The sequence below is a fragment of the Prionailurus bengalensis genome, chromosome B1, assembly GCF_016509475.1.
Source record: "Prionailurus bengalensis isolate Pbe53 chromosome B1, Fcat_Pben_1.1_paternal_pri, whole genome shotgun sequence".
In the NCBI taxonomy this organism is placed as follows: domain Eukaryota; kingdom Metazoa; phylum Chordata; class Mammalia; order Carnivora; family Felidae; genus Prionailurus; species Prionailurus bengalensis.
The window spans coordinates 188,182,098-188,200,446 of NC_057344.1; the positions used below are offsets into that span (position 1 = coordinate 188,182,098).

General features: G+C 37.8%; 1 protein-coding gene across 1 annotated transcript in view; it reads right to left on the minus strand.

Annotated features, from left to right (window-relative positions):
- Positions 1 to 11,473: 11,473 nt before the first annotated feature.
- Positions 11,474 to 18,349, minus strand: part of LOC122478999 (cytosolic beta-glucosidase) — a 132,091-nt gene continuing 125,215 nt past the window's right edge. The window contains exon 5 of the mRNA XM_043572873.1: positions 11,474 to 11,582. Coding sequence (XP_043428808.1) covers positions 11,542 to 11,582 — 41 coding nt within the window. The 3' untranslated portion in view covers positions 11,474 to 11,541. The remainder of the gene's footprint in view (positions 11,583 to 18,349) is intronic.

The following is an 18,349-nucleotide window of genomic DNA, read 5'->3' on the forward strand; positions in this document are numbered from 1 at the left end:
AGGGTGAGATTTAGCTTTAAGCTTGTGTATTTTGCACAAAAATAAATTGATATTGGATTAAAGACCTAAATGTGAGACCTGAAACCATAAAAATCTTAGAAGAGACCACAGAGAGTAACTTCTCTGACATCACCTTCTTTCTAGAAATGTCTCCTGATGCAAGGGAAACAGAAGCAATAATAAACAATTGGGACTACATCAAAATAAAAAGCTTCTGCACAGCAAAGGAAAACAATCATAACTATTCAAGGCAACTTACTCAATGAAAGAAGATATTTGCAAATGGCATATCCAATAAAGGATAAGTATCCAAAATCTATAAACAACTTATAAAACTCAACACCCCCAAAATGAATAATCCCATTAAAAAATGGACAGTAGACATGAATAGACATTTCTCCAAAGAAGACATATAGATAGCTAACAGACACATGGAATGATGCTCAACATCAATTATAGTCAAAGAAATATAAAGCGAAACCACAATGAGATACCACCTCACACTAGTCAAAATGGCTAAAATTAACAACACAGGAAACAACAGGTGTTGGTAAGGATGTGGAGAAAGGGGAACCCTCTTGCACTGTTGGTAGAAATGCAAACCAGTGCAGGCACTCTGGAAAACAGCATGGAGGTTTCTCAAAAAGTTAAAAAAATAACTACTCCACCACCCAGCACTTGTAGTACTAATTCAAAGCACTAATGCAAAGAGATATATGCACCCCGATGTTTACAGCAGCATTATCTACAATAGCCAAATGATGGAAACAGCCCAAGTGTCCATCAACTGATGAATGGATAAAGAAGTGTGTGTGTGTGTGTATAATATATATATTATTATATATATAAATATATATATATGAGTATTTATATATATATGAGTATTATATATAAATATATATATAATGGAATATTATATATATAATATATAGTACATTACATTATATATACTATAGTACATATGTGTATATATATAGTATGTATATATCACATAGATACACATATATAATGGAGTATTACTCAGCCATAAAAAAGAATGAAATCTTGCCATTTGCAATGACATGGATGGAACTAGAGAGTATTAGGCTAGGCAAACTAAGTCAGTCAGAGAAAGACAAATACCATGATTTCACTTATATTTGGAATATAATAAACGAAACAAAAAGAGAGAGAGAGAGAAACCAAGAAACAGACTCTTAGCTACAGAGAGCAAGCTGATAGTTACCAGAGGGGAGGTAAGTGGGGCATGGGTTAAATAGGTTATGGGGATTAAGTTGTGCACTTGTGATGAGCACTGGGTGATGTATGGAAGTGTGGAGTCATGATATTGTACACTTGAAACTAATATTACACTGTAATATTAACTGGAATTTAAATAAAAACTTAAAAACAAAACAAAACAAACAAAAGAAATGGCATGGTTAACCCGTTTCCTCATCTCTACCCACTTTTTAAATCTTACCCATCTTTTAGGGTTCGCCTCAAACACATTCTTGTGCCTGACCCCGATGCAGGCGGTGCTTCCCCTGTGATCACGTGACACACACGTATACCATTCAGTTTGTCACCTCACCTGCTGACAGATTACAAGTGATTATACTCACTAGAAAAAAGTCTAGCCCTTATGTGAATTCACAGAATGATCAGAGGGATCTCAGAAATGTGGCTATGCCTGTCTTCCTAACTGGATTTTATGTTCCTTAAAGACTGCGACTTGGTTTTGATTGTTTTTGCAATCTTTGTACCACCTATAGTGTGCACTGCAAAAATTCCCTCACTTACTAACATTCAATTTACAAACTTTTGTAGTAACAAAGGTTTTCGCTTGGGCAAAAGTGAAGCAATCTCTCAGTCATCAACAGATGGTTGGGTATATGGTTCCCTAAGATGTGGCGATCGAATCTCTCACTAATTAACTGCATGTCTGAAGCAGCATCATGTTATCAACTTATTTTTTATTTTAAAAAAAAAAAGAAAGAAAATGCAAGCCTATTTGGGAAAAAATGTATGAGGATTAAAAAATCATAATTGGCAAACAGTCACAGCTCTTTAACAAAACTTTACACAAACATGCTGAGATTGCTTGTCAAGTATCCCAGGACTTCTGAACAAATAAGCTAATGAACAGCCTTTTGGATCCTGACTTGATCATAAGTTAAAGAAGATTTTCAACTACCTACTCAATGTAGTAAGGATTCAGTATTTTTTTTTTTTTGGCTACACAAAAGATTTTTATTTTTTTTAATTTTATTTAAATCCAAGTTAGTTAACATATAGTGTAATAATGGTTTCAGGAGTAGGATTTAGTGATTCATCACTTACATTATCATCCAATGCTCATCTCAACAAGTGCCCTCCTTAATGCCCATCACCCCACCCGACACCCCTCCAGCAACCTTGTTTGTTCTCTATAGTCAATAAATTTTGATCTGATTTCATTTTAATTTCTTTGACTCCAAACTAAATTTTAAGCCTTTTGAAAGGAAGAGCCACATTAACTGCTTCTTTTACATCCTCTTCAAATGACCAAGCAAGGTGCTAAATAGCACGGTCAGCCATAGAAAGAGAACAAGTTAAAAGAATCATTGTCAAAATAAGCCCATGGTGGGCACTTGGGTGGCTCAGTTGGAGCGTCTGACTCTTGATATTGGCTCAAGTCATGATCTCGAAGTTGTGAGATCGTCTTCATTGGGCTCTGTGCTGAGCATGGGGCCTGCTTAGGATTTCTTTCTCTCCCTCTGCCCCCTCCCCTGTTCACGCTCTCTCTCTCCCTCTCTCTCTAAAATAAAAATTAGAAGAAGAAAAACCCATCGTACATATATGTGTATGAGATTCTGCATGCTAACCTAGACTTTTTCCCTCCAAGAAAGCACCCCAGAAATGAAGGGAAAGGAAAAAATGTGGAGAGTATCTTCAGACACTTGTATACAGCAGAGTTTGTAGGTTCAGGTCAGACAGCCTGGTTTCTTCAGATGGAGGCACTTATTAAGTATATAACGTTGGGTAAGTCATAGAGCCATTCTGTGCCTTGGTTTGCACCTCTGTAAAATGAGGGTGACAACAATAGCAGGCCCCATGTCATATAGACACTCTGAGTCTTAAAAGAATGAGGAGTTTGAAAAATAGAGCCCACAGCCCAAATCTGCTCCACCACCTGTTATTTCTAAGATAAAGTTTTATTGCAACACAAAGACACACACACACACACACACACACACAAGTTAATGCATGTGAAGTGCTGAGTGTTTTTGCCTGTCCACTAGCAAATGCTCAGTGAGTGTTCGCTATTGTTTTTGTGGTGTTGGCAGACATAGACTGGAGTCCTGGTTCTGCTGTTCTTGAGACTTGCAATTTTGTGCTTCCTTATCTGACAAAGGGAAATATTTAAATATTTAAACCATAGGATCTCTAGTACTAATTCTAACTTGGGTTATTCAGTAAAGGACATACATACGGTATTTGAAAGAGAAATTTAGGCAAGGAAAAAGAACAGAGAAAATTATTTGACAGAAAGGATTCTTCCTTCTCTTATTATACCCAAAACCAAAAGCAGCTAAGATAGGGAACAGGATACAAGAAGAGATAGTGATAGCATAAAAAGGAAGAGGAGGCAATATTTCACTCAGGGCTCTATTGCTTTTATTAACTGAGAGACAAATTCACTCAGAACTTTTAATTCTTCAAATAACAGGCATCATAAACACCATTATCTGTTTGCTTGTGCCTGTAGCGTTTACTGTAATTCCTCAGATTAAAACCACAGCTTCTAATATTACAGGACAGGGATGGAGTGAGAAAGGCTTAATGCAATTCAAGATATTCAAAGGTAAAAAGCTGCAAATGAAAATTATCACAATGAGCAAGAATAAAATTATTATAAAACTGTCACATTTCTAATATTTCATATCACTTCTGACCATAAGCTCTGCAGCTATAAAAGCAATATCTTTTACTCCCCAGTGTGCAGTGGTGATGGTTCGCATTCTTCAAGGCTTATGATGTTAAAATGCCTTTAATTATGTTCCGGATAGCTATTCATAAGGCATCCTTAAACCTCTCCAAGGTCAGCGTCTTCCTTCTCACTGATTCTCAGATCATCACTCTATGATTCTAGCTTCACTGACACAATATTCATTTTATCCTGGGGAAAGACACAATTGCTGAATTGGTCACACTGGCATCCGGGACGGGAGCAAGAATTGTCCCAGAAGGTTCCTTTGCTGGGCACTTGATGTCTGCATTGGTCTCCTCTGCCATTCTTTAGAGGTCAGCCAAACAGAAAATTCAAACTGGTACTTAATGCAATTCAAAAGCCTAAGCACTGCAAACAGCCATCACCTTTTGGGGCCATTTGGAGACCCTGAGCATCAAACAGATGGTAAGCGGCAGAGCCCCTTACAGATTCGTGTTTCTGGCGACACCTTGTAATGGGGGACATGAAAGTAATGTTGAGTTGCCAATCGCAGTGCTAGGTGGGCACTTGAAAACTGAAAACCTAAGTCTATCGATAGTTTCTCCTGAACATAAGCAATTGCTGGCTGGGCTACATACAGTGATAGACTTTATTCTCAAGCCATTAATTTAAACACTCAGACTCCAAAACCCAAAAAAGAATCAACTTCATGGATCGCTGGCCTTGTTAACAAGTAGCAAATGGGGTAAGTTATATTTCAGGAGCACTGGCTCACCAAGTCCTTGTTAAGGGCACAGCAACTTTGGAAATGTCCTTGTTTTCAGGGATTTTCTTTCCGTTCACACACACACACACACACACACACACAACACACACACACACACACACACACACACACACACACACACCTATACATGTGCTTCCTCTATGTGAAATTTCTATAAGCCCATGACAAACAAGCGGGAGCAGGGGAACCCAGAGCCCATAGCCACTCAGAAGAAAGACCAAGTACAGAATGGGATATGAAGTCATTTCCAGGGGCCACCCAGATAATGAGGCATGACTTCATTTTCTTTTAATAATTTGTACAATAATTTTACTGTGGGTTTTCTGCTTACACAGAGAAATCTAGGCCCATTATCATAAATCTGGACAGCAGAGATGCCATGGCATAAGTTCTACTACTCAGAGATGATCACTGATAATATTTTGGTCTTTTCACCTAATCTTATTTTCAAGCATTGTTGTATGGTCAATTTGTTTTATATCTGTTCATTTCTAGCCTACACCTAATCATGATCTTTAATTCATTTTGCTTATTTATCAGTTTATTGTCTGTGACCCGATCCCTGCCCCCAAACCCTCCTCTTGCCCTAGAAAGTATGCTTCCAAAAGGATTAGAGTTTTGTCCTATTCCTTCATTTTGTAGAACCTGGGGACCACTTCAGCACTCAATAGATTATTGAATGCGTGAATCAATTGAGATCAAATTGAGCATATAACATTAAATCTTACATTTCTCTCCCAACATCCTAACAGTGTAATGAGCACATCTCGTGTGTCACTACATAATCCCCTCAGTCTTTCCACCATTCCAAGTAGTACAGGAGTGTCTAGTTCCCTGTAGGCCTTCATGAAGTTCATGCAAGAGCATTTGGAGAACGCCTTACCCCCACTTGGCCTGGCCATAAAATATGAATTACTATATCCTGTGTAATAATTTTAGTATTACTGAGTGTTTTGGTGGTTTATAGTTTTCAATATTACAAATAAAGTTATGATGATCATCTCCACATGCAAAGATTTTCCTCATTTAAGAAATGGAATTAGTGAATCAAAGATGAAAGGGTTTTTTTTAACAACATATTGACCAATTACCCCCCAAAAGACTGTACCATTTTACACTTTCATAACAATACAGAAGCTGGTTCCTTTCATTGCAAGCTTACCAGTGCCAAGTATTATCTGCATTGCTGTTTTGATAATTTAGTAAGTTGAATACAATTTTTTATTTTAATTTACATTTTTCGTATTTCTAGTATCCCCTCTTTTAGTAACTGTCTCTTATGGAAGATCAAGACTTTTCAGAATTTTGTGAGGAGTCAGACATACTCTACAACATGAGCCAAATTACCCTAGGAGATGGCCATTAGACCAAATGAAGGTTGGAGAGGAAATCTAAGGGAAGGTTTGAGTTGGAACAAGAAGGAGAAGGGAGCTGTTCAACTGAATAAACATGGGTGCCTATTCCTGGCCACATGGGAAGATAGTGGAGGTCCAGAGATGAAAAAGACACAAAACTGTCATCTTGGAGCTACTAGTCTAGTGATCATGTTGAAGAGAGAACTGAATGCCTAAACTAAAGTCATCCTATAGAAAAATTATAGAGGAAGCTTTATTAAGGTTTGGCTTCATTGGAAAGGGTAAAAATGAGTTCAAAATCCTCCCACAGCAAATTGGGGAAAGTGGATTGTTTGGAATGCATTTAGATGGGCTATGAAAGAAATTACACAATGCTGGTGGTTTAGAGGTAGATGTACCTGGATTAGGTTCAAGTGATACCACATGGGGTAAATGATAATGCAATATTATAATAAGGAAACCCACACGTAAGAATTAGCCAACCCTGGTTTCAAGACTAAATTCAATGGCTTCTAGGTTATGGCCTTGGACATGTTAATTTCTTTGGTCTTCTATTTTCTTATCTGTGGAATGAAGATGATAATACCTTCTTGACAGGGTTGTGATATAATTTTAAATAAGATAGTGCATGGAAGAGCCTAGCAAATCATAATGGTACAAAGTAGATAACTGATAAAAGTCATGAAGAAAAAAAAATGTTAAAGTTTTTTGAAGTCAAAGATAAAATTCCTCTGAAGACGAGAACTGTGTTTTTGTTACGTGAAATAGATCAGTGTCCCATTTGACCAGGAAGAGATAGGCCCAAGACCAGCATCTGAAAATGAAGAAAAGGTTGTAAAATATAGAAACTATGAAGAAAGTAAGAAGTAACAACCAAACAGTAACAGTAAGAACCAAAACAAAATGCTGATAAAAGAAACTGTCCCAATAACTTTTTTTCAAAAATGAAGGATATGAAATAATAAGTAACCAAAGCTACTTGCTACATGTTAATAATACTGTATGGTATACTTGAAATATTGCAAAGAGAGTAAATCTTACATGTTCTCATTACCAAAAAAAGAAAAAAAAAATCTTAACCTGTATGAGGTGATGGATGTGTTAATTAAATTGACTGTGGTAATCATTTCACTATGTATGCATGGATCAAATCATTACATTGTCCTCCTTAAATACACACAATTTTTATTTGTCAATTACATCTCAATGAAGCTGGAAAAAAACAAAAGTGACTTTTTCCTACCTGCTCACAAAATTGGATGTTGTCACTCTATTTTTTTTTATTTTTCTAACCTTTATTTATTTTTGAGAGACAGAGCACCAGTGGGGAAAGAGCAGAGAGAGAGGGAGACACAGAATCCACAGCAGGCTTCAGGCTCTGAGCTGTCAGCACAGAGCCCGATGCGGGGCTCAAACCCACAGATCCTGAGATCAAGACCTGAGCTGAAGTCGGCACCTAACCGACTGAGCCCCCAGGCACCCCTAATGTTGTCACTCTTTAAATTTTGACAATAAGGTTTGAAAAATGTTGTATTTAATAACTATACATTTGCATATTTTGATATTAGTGGGGTTGTAGACCTTCTTCACATTGAAATAGTAAAAATTCTCTCTTGAAAAAAAAAGGTGTTTGTTGGAGGAGGCTGAGATGTAACCCCTCCTTTTATATCCAAAACTTCAACAAAATAAACACCCCCATTATGGATGTGTTCATTCCTCTAAAACACTTTGCTATCCACATAGTCTAATACCAAATGTATTAACTATTTTGTTTATATGGATTTAAGATTACTAGCAGCTCTCTTTTCTTCTGTAGTTATGACTGCTTTCCTGGTGGGGTGGGAGGTAAAGTGCTGTGTGTGTTAGATTGAGAAATAAAAAAGTACATATCTAAAATATCTTATCTACTAATCTTTGCATGTGAATCCAATGCCTTCTCCTCAAGTGAAGTTCTTACAGTTGGCTTCCCTGCCATCTTTCTTACAAAAACTGTACCTGTAATGCCTATAATGCAGCATTAGTTTTCATTTTGGTTTCTCTAAAGTGGATCAATAAATTAAAGACAAAATAATAAGTAAAGGCAAAATACTATGAATATATAATTCTTCTTGGTTCTTACAATTTTTTGGAAAACTTTTACTGTTGTTTTTCCCAGGTTTAATTTAATGCTGTTTTATTAAACACGTCTCCTTTACTGAGACTTGCCATCATTGTTTCATAATAAACAAAAGCTCTCTTACAGAACTATTTAATCAGCTAGGATAATATTTCCATAAATTAAATAGTTATACTAAAAAAATCTCTGATAAGCAACATATCTAATTTTGGTAAGCATACAACTTCTCTGGTAGAAGTATATGTGCATGACTTAAGTGACCTGAAGTGACTTATTTCTAGCAAAATGGCAAACTAGGTAATTCTAAACAACCTTCCTGACTAAAGCAGATAAGTGGTGGATAAAATATATATTCGATCTTCAAAAGGCATTGCTGAGTTAGCACAAAAGGAAGTAATTCATAGAGGTCAAAGAAAAAATGGAACTAGGAATTTTGATGGATAAGAGGATACCAAAATCACATTATATGTAGAGGTTTCTGGTAAACCCTAGAGTTCATGAGCTTCTGTTTTGATGCTGGAAAAGGTGCAGGGGAATGGAGCTAAAATCTAGGATCTTCCAGGGGTGCCTGGGTAGATCAGTCAGTTAAGACCCCCAATTCCTGATTTTAGCTCAGGTCATGATCTCAAGGTCATAAGATTGAGCCCCGTGTGGCCATGAGATCAAGCCCCATGTTAGGCTCACTGTGGAGCCCAGAGCCTGCTTTGGATTCTCTCTCTCCCCCTCTCTCTCTCTACCCATTCCCTGCTGGTGCACGATCCTTCTCTCTCAAAATAAATAAATAAAGTTAAAAATCTAGGATCTGCCAAAGGATGGAGCTTATAAAGGCAAACTCCATGAGGTGCAGCCCCTAATAGCTATACATTGAAGGAAAAAAGAGACATAAAAATTGTGTTTTTTCAATTTATTGCATTTATTGATTCTATGCTAAGTGAAGAGAAAAAGAATCCCATTTGAGAATTTGCCATCATTAAACAATCATTGCAGAGGTATACAATTCAAATTCATGCTTTCATTTTAGTAAAAAACAAAATCTACACTGAAGTAAAGTGGTCCTGGGTTACTAAAGCTGCCAAATATCATGAATACATACAAATGTCTTTTGGAGGAATCCAACTACAACCTAGGCCTCAAGAAATTCTCACAAGGTGCCAATTAAAATGAGTAGCTTGTGGCCTAAAATCACAAAACACAAAAGGAAACACAAAAAGTGACCACCAGCAGGAACAAAGCGATGAATATCAGAAGTGAAAGTCTTCAGTGATTGCAATAATCAGACAGAGTATAAAATATACAAATTCAATATGTTTAAAAAAAAATAAAAGAGAAGCTTGAAAATACAGTCAGAGAAGAGAAATTACAAGGAACAACTAAGTATATTTAGAAACACCCACATTACACTCACATACATTAAAAATAAATTAATTAAAATTAAACATAAAATGAGTAAATAGGAAATTGGAGACAACACTTAAGAGTTTTAGTGAATTGAAAGAAAGATCCAAATAAATGATCTAGAATGCATCTTCGAAAGAAAAGTGACTGAAAACATTAAATAGGGTAAGATACATAAAGGATAGAGGGATAAATATCTGGCATAAACCTTAATTGGTGATCCAGAAAGAGATTGTATTAGTCAGAAGAGGCTAATCTATGGCACAACAAAAAGTAAACCCCACATTTTAGTAGCCTAACAAACCAAATGTATTTCTCACTCATATAAAGTTCAGTGTGTATCAGGCAAACTTTCAGGGAAATATCTCCTCCACAGCAGTGGAATCTTATGCATCTTCCACCTCAATAAGTGGTTTGCTGCCAAAGGAGTAGACAAAGCTGAACATTAACAGAAGAGGCATCAATGATACCGAGAATACATAGCATTATATCTGTTTCTGTTTGCCCTCCAGTCATAAAATCACTCCATTCTTCTACCCACACACAGAACACACTCAGCCCCAACCCAAAGCCCCATCTGTCATTGCCCTCAGCTTGAAATCCAAGAATTCTGAGTGAGAGTCACTTAGTCTTTCCAAACATGGCTTCTCTTCTCATGAGATCTATGAAGTCACCATTATGCCACACCTCACCTAATCGACTGTGAAACAGGAACAAAATAGTTATGGTAAAGATTCCCATTTGAAAAGGAAATGAATGGGAGACACATAATATAATATACCCTTCACTGAAATCCACTGGACAGACACTGCGCGTGCTCCTTACTCAAGGGAGATTTTCCTTAATTAACCTCTGATTCTCCTCTTCGGAGGAATCTTTGTCCATTGGTTTCATGTCCCATGGTGTCATTCTCTGTCAAGTTATTCCTTTTTAATTAGTATCCTTGACCACATCTAACATGAGCTTTGGGAGTCATTCACTGTTGTGGTCTGCACAGGTTTCAAAACTGACTTTCTGTTTATTGAAAGTTGGAACCCAATGGCTGTTTCAAATCTTAAAATTCATATGTTTTGTTTTGTTTTTTTCAAATCCAGACTCAGAGTTTTTTTGTCATTATAGGTTTCCTAAAAACTTATTAACTTTCTGAACTATTTGCTTACAGTCAGTTGCTACATGTGCCAGTAATGACACCAGAGGTACTCTTAAAGACATTATTTTTAGATATGATTTCTTCCTTTATTCTCTTGTCCCTCATACTTCTCTGTCTTGATTTAATGGGAGATACTTTAAGGCTATCTGGAGCAATGAAAGGGGTGGAGGTGGGAGTTGGGTCATTTTATCTATCGGTAGGTTTTGCTAGTTGCCATTTTTAGGTCTTTTGACTTTCTCAGTTCTATAGGGTTCTGAGTTTCTATTCCCTATTATTGTGCAAACTGACCTTATCTCTCTTGAACAAATCCCTTTTTAAAAAATGTTTATTGGGGCGCCTGGGTGGCTCAGTCAGTTGAGCATCCGACTTCAGCTCAGGTCACGATCTCACGGTCCGTGAGTTCGAGGCCCGCGTCGGGCTCTGGGCTGATGGCTCAGAGCCTGGAGCCTGCTTCCGATTCTGTATCTCCCTCTCTCTCTGCCCCTTCCCCGTTCATGCTCTGTCTCTCTCTGTCTCAAAAATAAATAAACGTTAAAAAAATTTTTTTTAAAAATGTTTATTAATTTATTTTGGGGATAGAGAGGAGAGAGAAAGCATGAGCAGGGGAGGGGCAGAGAGAGGGAGAGAGAGAATACAAGGCAGGCTCCATGTTCAGCACAGAGCCCAATGTGGGGCTCAATGCCATGACCATAAGATCAAGACCTGAGTCAAAATCAAGAAACAGGCACTAAACCAACTGAGCCATCCAGGCACCCCTGAACAAATCCCATGTTAATAACATTGTCACAGGTTGGGTTCTCCAGAAAGTAGATGCCGATGTTGGGGTTAGTGTACAGGATATTTGTTAAGGACCTTGGGATCAGCATCTGTGAAAGAGAAGAAAAGATAGGAGGACTGAGAAATTGAGATATGGAGGCCCATGACAACTTCAGCCTACCCCACAGGGAACTTGGGCACTAAAATTGTCCAAGACGATTGTCACAAACTGGGCTAAAACGGCTAGATGTTTATGCATCTGTTCTGATCAGTCATTGGACTGTTGCACCTTTGTGAAAGCTGACTAACTGCAGCCAAGTAATTCTGTGAAGAGGCTGTTATCTGATGGGTCCTGTTAATGGAACTTCCAGAAACAGAGGAGTAAGTCCTTCTATGAAGAGAGATCTAGACAAAATATCTTGTCCATCCCCATCCACTCTTGTGTTTCTCGACTATGCTTCTTAGCATGTTGAGTAGCCGATTTTCAACAATTCTGGTAGGTCTCTCTTCCTGGGGAAAACTTAGTACAAAAAGGTGAGTGGAAAAAACAGACAACTCCCACCATTGCAGATGGTCTGTGGACCACAACTGATATTCAGTGTCTCCATCCTCCACTAGACGATACAATGAATAGATTACATGGTTGTAAACCCACTTACACATTTCCTTGTTGTATATGCACCCCCTGGTCTGACACAATACAACGTGGGATAAACCAGTGAATCAAAGATCTATAAACCCTTCAATAGTGGTGCTGGTTGAGATCCTGAAAGCAAGACAGGAAAATGCACACACAGAATATGTATCTGTTCCTGTGAGAATTAATCACTGTACCTTTAATGATAAGAAAGTGGCCAATATAGTCACTTTGCCCCTAAGGTGACTCATTGGTCTCCTCAAAAAATGGTGCTGCATCTGGAGCCCTTCAATGGTATCTATTATTGATCAATCGGACATTTAGCAGTGGCAATAGCTCCATCAGCTTTGGTAAGTTTACCTTCATGTTGTTGACACCATTCGTGGCCTCCATCACTGTTACCATGACCACCTCAATCATGTGTGCCTCATACCAGCACTGAGGAGGTCAATGACAGAAAAGTCATTCGAATACTTGGTTGTGTAGTATCTCTTTCATGAAGGATATTCTCTGATGGGTATTAATATGTCCTAATAAAGATATTTACCCTTAGCACCCACCCCCATATGTTCATCCACATGCTGCTATCCCAGATCACCCTGTTCCTGGTCTTTCACTCTTTCTCATTTCAGATGTCTGACCAACTGTCCAGGATATTCACATCTGCACTTGAATCCATATATATTTTAACCTGAGGTAGTCACTCCTCTGAATACAAAAGTTGATGACCAAGTGTGCCACTAATATGTCTGCCAAACCTTCCACCCACATTCTTTTGTCCATAATTCAGTCACATACTCCTAACCTAATTGAAAGAGAGGCTAGACCAGCTACTCTTATTCTGTGCCTGGAGTGTTCAAACATTGTCTCTGCCACAGAGATTAACAGAGAATGGAGAAAAGGTAATGTTCAAGTCAAGAATGGTTGAGAATTTTCCAGAGCTATGTAAAGACACCAATTCTCAAAACTAGGAATTACAACAAATCCCAAGAGTGTTAAATAAAAAGAAACCACACCTCAGTCATCATCATAATACTGAAGAACACCAAAGTAAAAGAGGTCTTAAAAGATAGAGTGCCCACAAAGGAACAGAAATTAGACTGATTGATGACTTATCTCAATAGCGATAATCAAAGCCAGATTATATTGGAATAATGCCACTAATGTTATCAGAAAAAAAGATAGTTGAACTAGTGTTCAAGAAAGAGGATAAAGACATTTTCAGATAAATAATATGTGAGTAGCTAACCTAGCACAGATCCTGCCTGGATTACAGTCTATAGGGATACACTTTAAACAAAAGGAAAATGATCACAGAACATCTGAGATAGAATGGTGAGCAAAAAATACATAAGTAAATGAATAAGATTGAGAAATATGTGGGCAAATCTAAGTCAACATCGACAATTCGAAAGAACTACAATAATTTTTAACTGTTGGAAAAAAACTAGAAGAGAGTTAAAATACAGAATAACAATAAGACTTAAATTGAGGGGAAAAGGTGATTAAGTATTTAGGGTCCTTGAATGTCTGGGAAGATGATAAAGTGGTGGTGGTGGTCGTGGTAGTTGAACAAGTCTGTTAAAGGCGTTAGAGTAACAAAAAAATACATTGAGCACATAACATCCAAACATATAAAAGGAAAAAAGAAATGAGAAAAAGATGATACATATAATCATATTATTTTACCAACATATAGACCGGGAAAGCAGCAAAATGAAACAGTATATTTTTAGGTGTACATATCAAACCATAAAGGAAATTTAGACAGTAATTTAGAGAAGATTCAGGATAGTGGTCACCCTGGGGAGAGTATGCAGGGAGGGGGAGCACCAAAAGGAATGCAAAAGGGAGGGTGGGAGAGGATTAGGGGAACCTAGGTTTCTATTCTTAAAGCTAGACAGTGAGTACCCAAGTATTTATTTTATTATGATCTTTTAAAGGAATCAAAAATGTTTTAAATACTCTTTTGCATGTATATTTCATCAAAAAATAAATCTACTAAAATAAAGGTAAGGATGTGAGTTGAGGGATGTGTTAATTAACTTGATCATTGAAATCATTTCACAGTGTATATGAGCATCAAATCATCACGTTGTATGCTTTGAATATATTACAATTTTATTTGTCAATTATACCTCAATAAAAACTGAAAAAAAAAACAATAAGTAAATAAGTGAACAAATAAACAATGAAAATGACTTGCCAATTCTGAGTGTGCAAAGTGCCCATGACTATTAATCATTATAGGTTGTCAGCACATATATTTTAGAGAAGGAATGGACAGTGTCAATTAATGCAATCAATCAATCCAGAAAAACATTAATCCAGCAATTTGAGTAAGTAGAAATCAATTAAGAGTGGTTCCACTCTGGGTATATAAAACTATTTGGATGTGCTCTCCCTGGAGAAGAGAGGAGAGAAGAAAAGTACTCCTAGTTTGGTTACTCAGAAACTACTCTTGAGTATTGGGTCTGGGTTTGTCTGACTGCAATGTGTGGGCTATATCTCTTTCTATACAGCTTTTGTTCCTCCACGGAAAGTATAGCAACAGGTTATTGGTTAACCACAACAACAAAAAAGATAGTTAATAAGGCTTGTATTTCTTCTACAGTTGCTTGAATAGTGTCTGCTCAGTTCCCTGAAGAAACTAGGATAAAATAATGGTATACATTTTAATAAAATATGCAGGGAGTTTGAACATTAAAACTGCCATTATTAGTATTACCATCATCAGTAGAAAAGTTGTATACCTAATTCTCCATACATTATGCTAAAAAATTAAAGCATTATATCTAATGCAATGTCAAACACAATGTTAATATAAAAACTAACTACAGGAAAGTACAAATGTGAAAGAATGGAATTCTAAATGAACAGATTAGAAAGATGGTAGCAAGAAGATATCCTCAGCTTCTAGAATCAGCACAGAGGGTTTTCTAATGCAGCACTCTGAAAAATAATTCATTCACGGAAGTTCTACCCGTCATCACTTACATTTTCATAAATGATACGTAAAATGACTAGTTGTTAAAATGCAATATTGACATCAGGTTGATAATGAATCAACAACCAAGAAATGCCCAGGAGTGTATTCATCCAAACTATCATAATTGGCCAGACCCTGTGATTTGTCAGAGAGAAATGTGAGAATAAAACAATCAGGATCCCTGCCTCTTTGGGCGAGTGAAGCAAACAGGTAAAGTGAGTCCCTTGTTTCCATTTCCCTGTATCTTAGTAGGTGCTTACTCAAAATGTTAGCTAACTTATGGTTGGGTAGCAGGTTGAGTAAAAGTGCTTTCAGAATACCAAGGAGCAGGAAATATTTGAGCTGAATCTTTAAGGAAGGACAGGACATTTCCAAGAAGAGAGATATTCCACTAACAGAGATCAATGGAAAGAAAGATGTTTTTTTTTCCCCTCCAAAATGTAAGATAACACAGGGCTAGACGGACATGTAAGCCCTGAAGGATTCCGAGTGCCTGTAACAGAGGCTGAGAGTGGAGATGAGATTGGGAGGTTGATTGGACCATGTATGAACGGCATCTATTCCAAAGTAGTTTGTACTTTCTCCTACAGAAGATACAAGGCCTTCAGAGGTTTGCATGCAGGAAGCAGGCATGCAGGTTTTATTTCTCTAAGGAGGAGAGCTCCTGCAGCATAACAGAATGGCTTGGGTGAAGTGTGCCATGCTGTAGGCCCTGAGTCAGTGACCACTTGTGTGTGATGGAAGGTGTCCAGGTGGTGGAAACCTAGTGGGAAAGGCAGGTAAAATCAGGGGATGGATAACTGCTCTATGAAGGTTCAGTGTTGTGATAAAAATATACACAGTGGCGCTTTGGAAGTACACAGGAGGGTTACCTACTTCACGGTGGAGAAGTCAGGGAAGGCTTCTAGGAAAAAGTGAGACTAGGAAATCAGGAAATAAAGGCAAATAATGTACTCTAATAAATTGCTCAGGACACAACCATTATGTTAAGAGATCATAACTGATTCTTATCCAGTGGCATGCATTTTGGGGAACATGGCAAGTGCACATATGAAAGTAATTAATGTAATAAATGAATAAAATCATAAGAACAGCATTTAATCTTCTTAAGCACAAGGAATGTTTAACTGATTAATCATGCACAGTGAACATTTATCAAGGGCTACACATCAGAGAAGCTTCAAGAGAACCTTCAGGAGTGCCAGAATTGTATCCAATGAGATTCCCACCTTGGAAAGGGGTTAGAATGGGTCCTATTTCCCTGAGTCTCTTTCAATACTGAGGTTCCATTTCTTCCACCTTCTAGCTCAAGAAGCTTATAACCTAATTGATGAGGCAGACGTTTCATGCCAGAAAAGACTAAAGCTAAAACAAGGCTTATACAAAAGTAGGAGTAAGTAGTTTGGTGCAAGCCGAAACTTCATGGCGTTTCTGAGAGATGAGTGGAGAAACCTGGACTAACGAATTCCAGACAGAGGGGAATTCCTGGGCAGAGGGCCTAGGAGTATGCAGAACCATGGCTTTCTCTTTTCTTTCTTCCTTCCTGCCTCCCATCCTTCTGCCACCCCTTTCGTTCCTTCTGTCAATAGATATTTACTGAACCTAGAATTTCTCTTCTAATCAAAACATATTTCTTCACTGCAAGTTGTTTGTGGTTCCATGAAGGGACACCTAAATGAGAAAACCCACCCTCCCCTTCTTCCCTCCTAAATCTAATTCCATCTTCTGGAGACTGGAATAGGGCATTGACCAGGGAATATATCCCCAAAAAAGTGGTGCCCAAACTAAATCATGAAGGGGCCCAGAAGATACTCCAGGTGGAAAAATAGCTCACACCAAAGCAAACTACAGAGTGCGGTATATTCCAGGAACTACTACTAGGATCCAACTAGGGCAGAAGCTTAGGGTAGTGAAGAGGGGTGAGAGGTAGAATCCGAGGAATTGTGCAATAATGACTCTCAGGACAGCAGACAGACCTGGCTCATGGCAGGAACCGTCAGAGATAAGGTTGAATAGGTCATCTAAGGTCCTGCTGACTGGAGAACAGAAACGAACTTGACAGAAACAGGCTCCTGCTAGCCTTCAGAACTGTGTTTGCTAAGCAGTTTTGCACACTTGAAAGCAATCTGGGTACATATAGGCCTCCTGACTATAGTTTGTGTTACCTGTAATTATTATTAATTAAGGCAGAGACTCATGTCTATGAAAGTAGTGTGGAAATCTGCAGGGTTCATTTTTGTATTTGTCAACTTTTATTTGAAAACAGCAGGTAAAATTCTGATTTGAGCAACGTTTAGCCTCAAACTATCATGCAGATTGTTTTGGTATCCATGTAATTGCAAAAGACTGCTTTGGTCGAAGCTCCTGAACACTTTTTATTGCTAATTTTGGCAATAAACCTGTTAATTAGTTAATTGTAAAACATTAGTGAATCAAGCAAAAAGAATCCATCTGTTTATAAAATTTCAAAGATCTCTTCTGGGCATAACATTTAAAAACAAGAGCTGGCTTGCACTCTATTGCCTACTAACTACAGACCATCTCTTTGGAATATTTGTACAGTCTCCACTAGGACTAAGAGGTGATATTTTAATGCAACCATTTGCCATATTTGAAGGCAATTTTGTAGGTACATGGTGCTGCATACCATGTGTTTCAGGGACTGTTAGAAAATGAAAAATTAGTGAGGGATACACAACTTTTTCATGGATATCCCAAGCTGAACCTAGAAATAATTAGCCAAGCAGGAAAAGAAAGCAGAAGGACACTGCACACAGGAAAACACAGTTATAAAAGCAAGTCAGAAAAACAACAACAGAGGACTGCAAAAATTCCTAACAAGGAGAACCAGTAGTGCACACAGAAAAGGGCAACAGAGAAGACTGGCGAGTTGGACAGGGTCCAGACTGTTACAAACTTAAATTTCCATAAAGAAGAAACCTCCTGCAACTTTACTAACATAGTGTGGGGAATCCACTGAAAATCTTCCATCTAGTGAGTGTGGTAAAGAATTGGTTTTTAGGAGTATGATGAAAAACGTTGTGAATCTTTCACTTGGAAAACTGGGAGGATCCTAAGGTCTTCCTTGTCCTAGCTCCCAGAGGCAAGTGTAGTGGAAAGCCTGGAAAAAGCCTGGGCACCCAAAAAGGAAGTAAGAGAAAAGGTCACCACACTAAAAGCCAGAGATGTGGGTTCTAGTTTCAGCCCCATACTGACTAGCTGGGTAGCAAAAGCATGGAGTTCATCTTCCC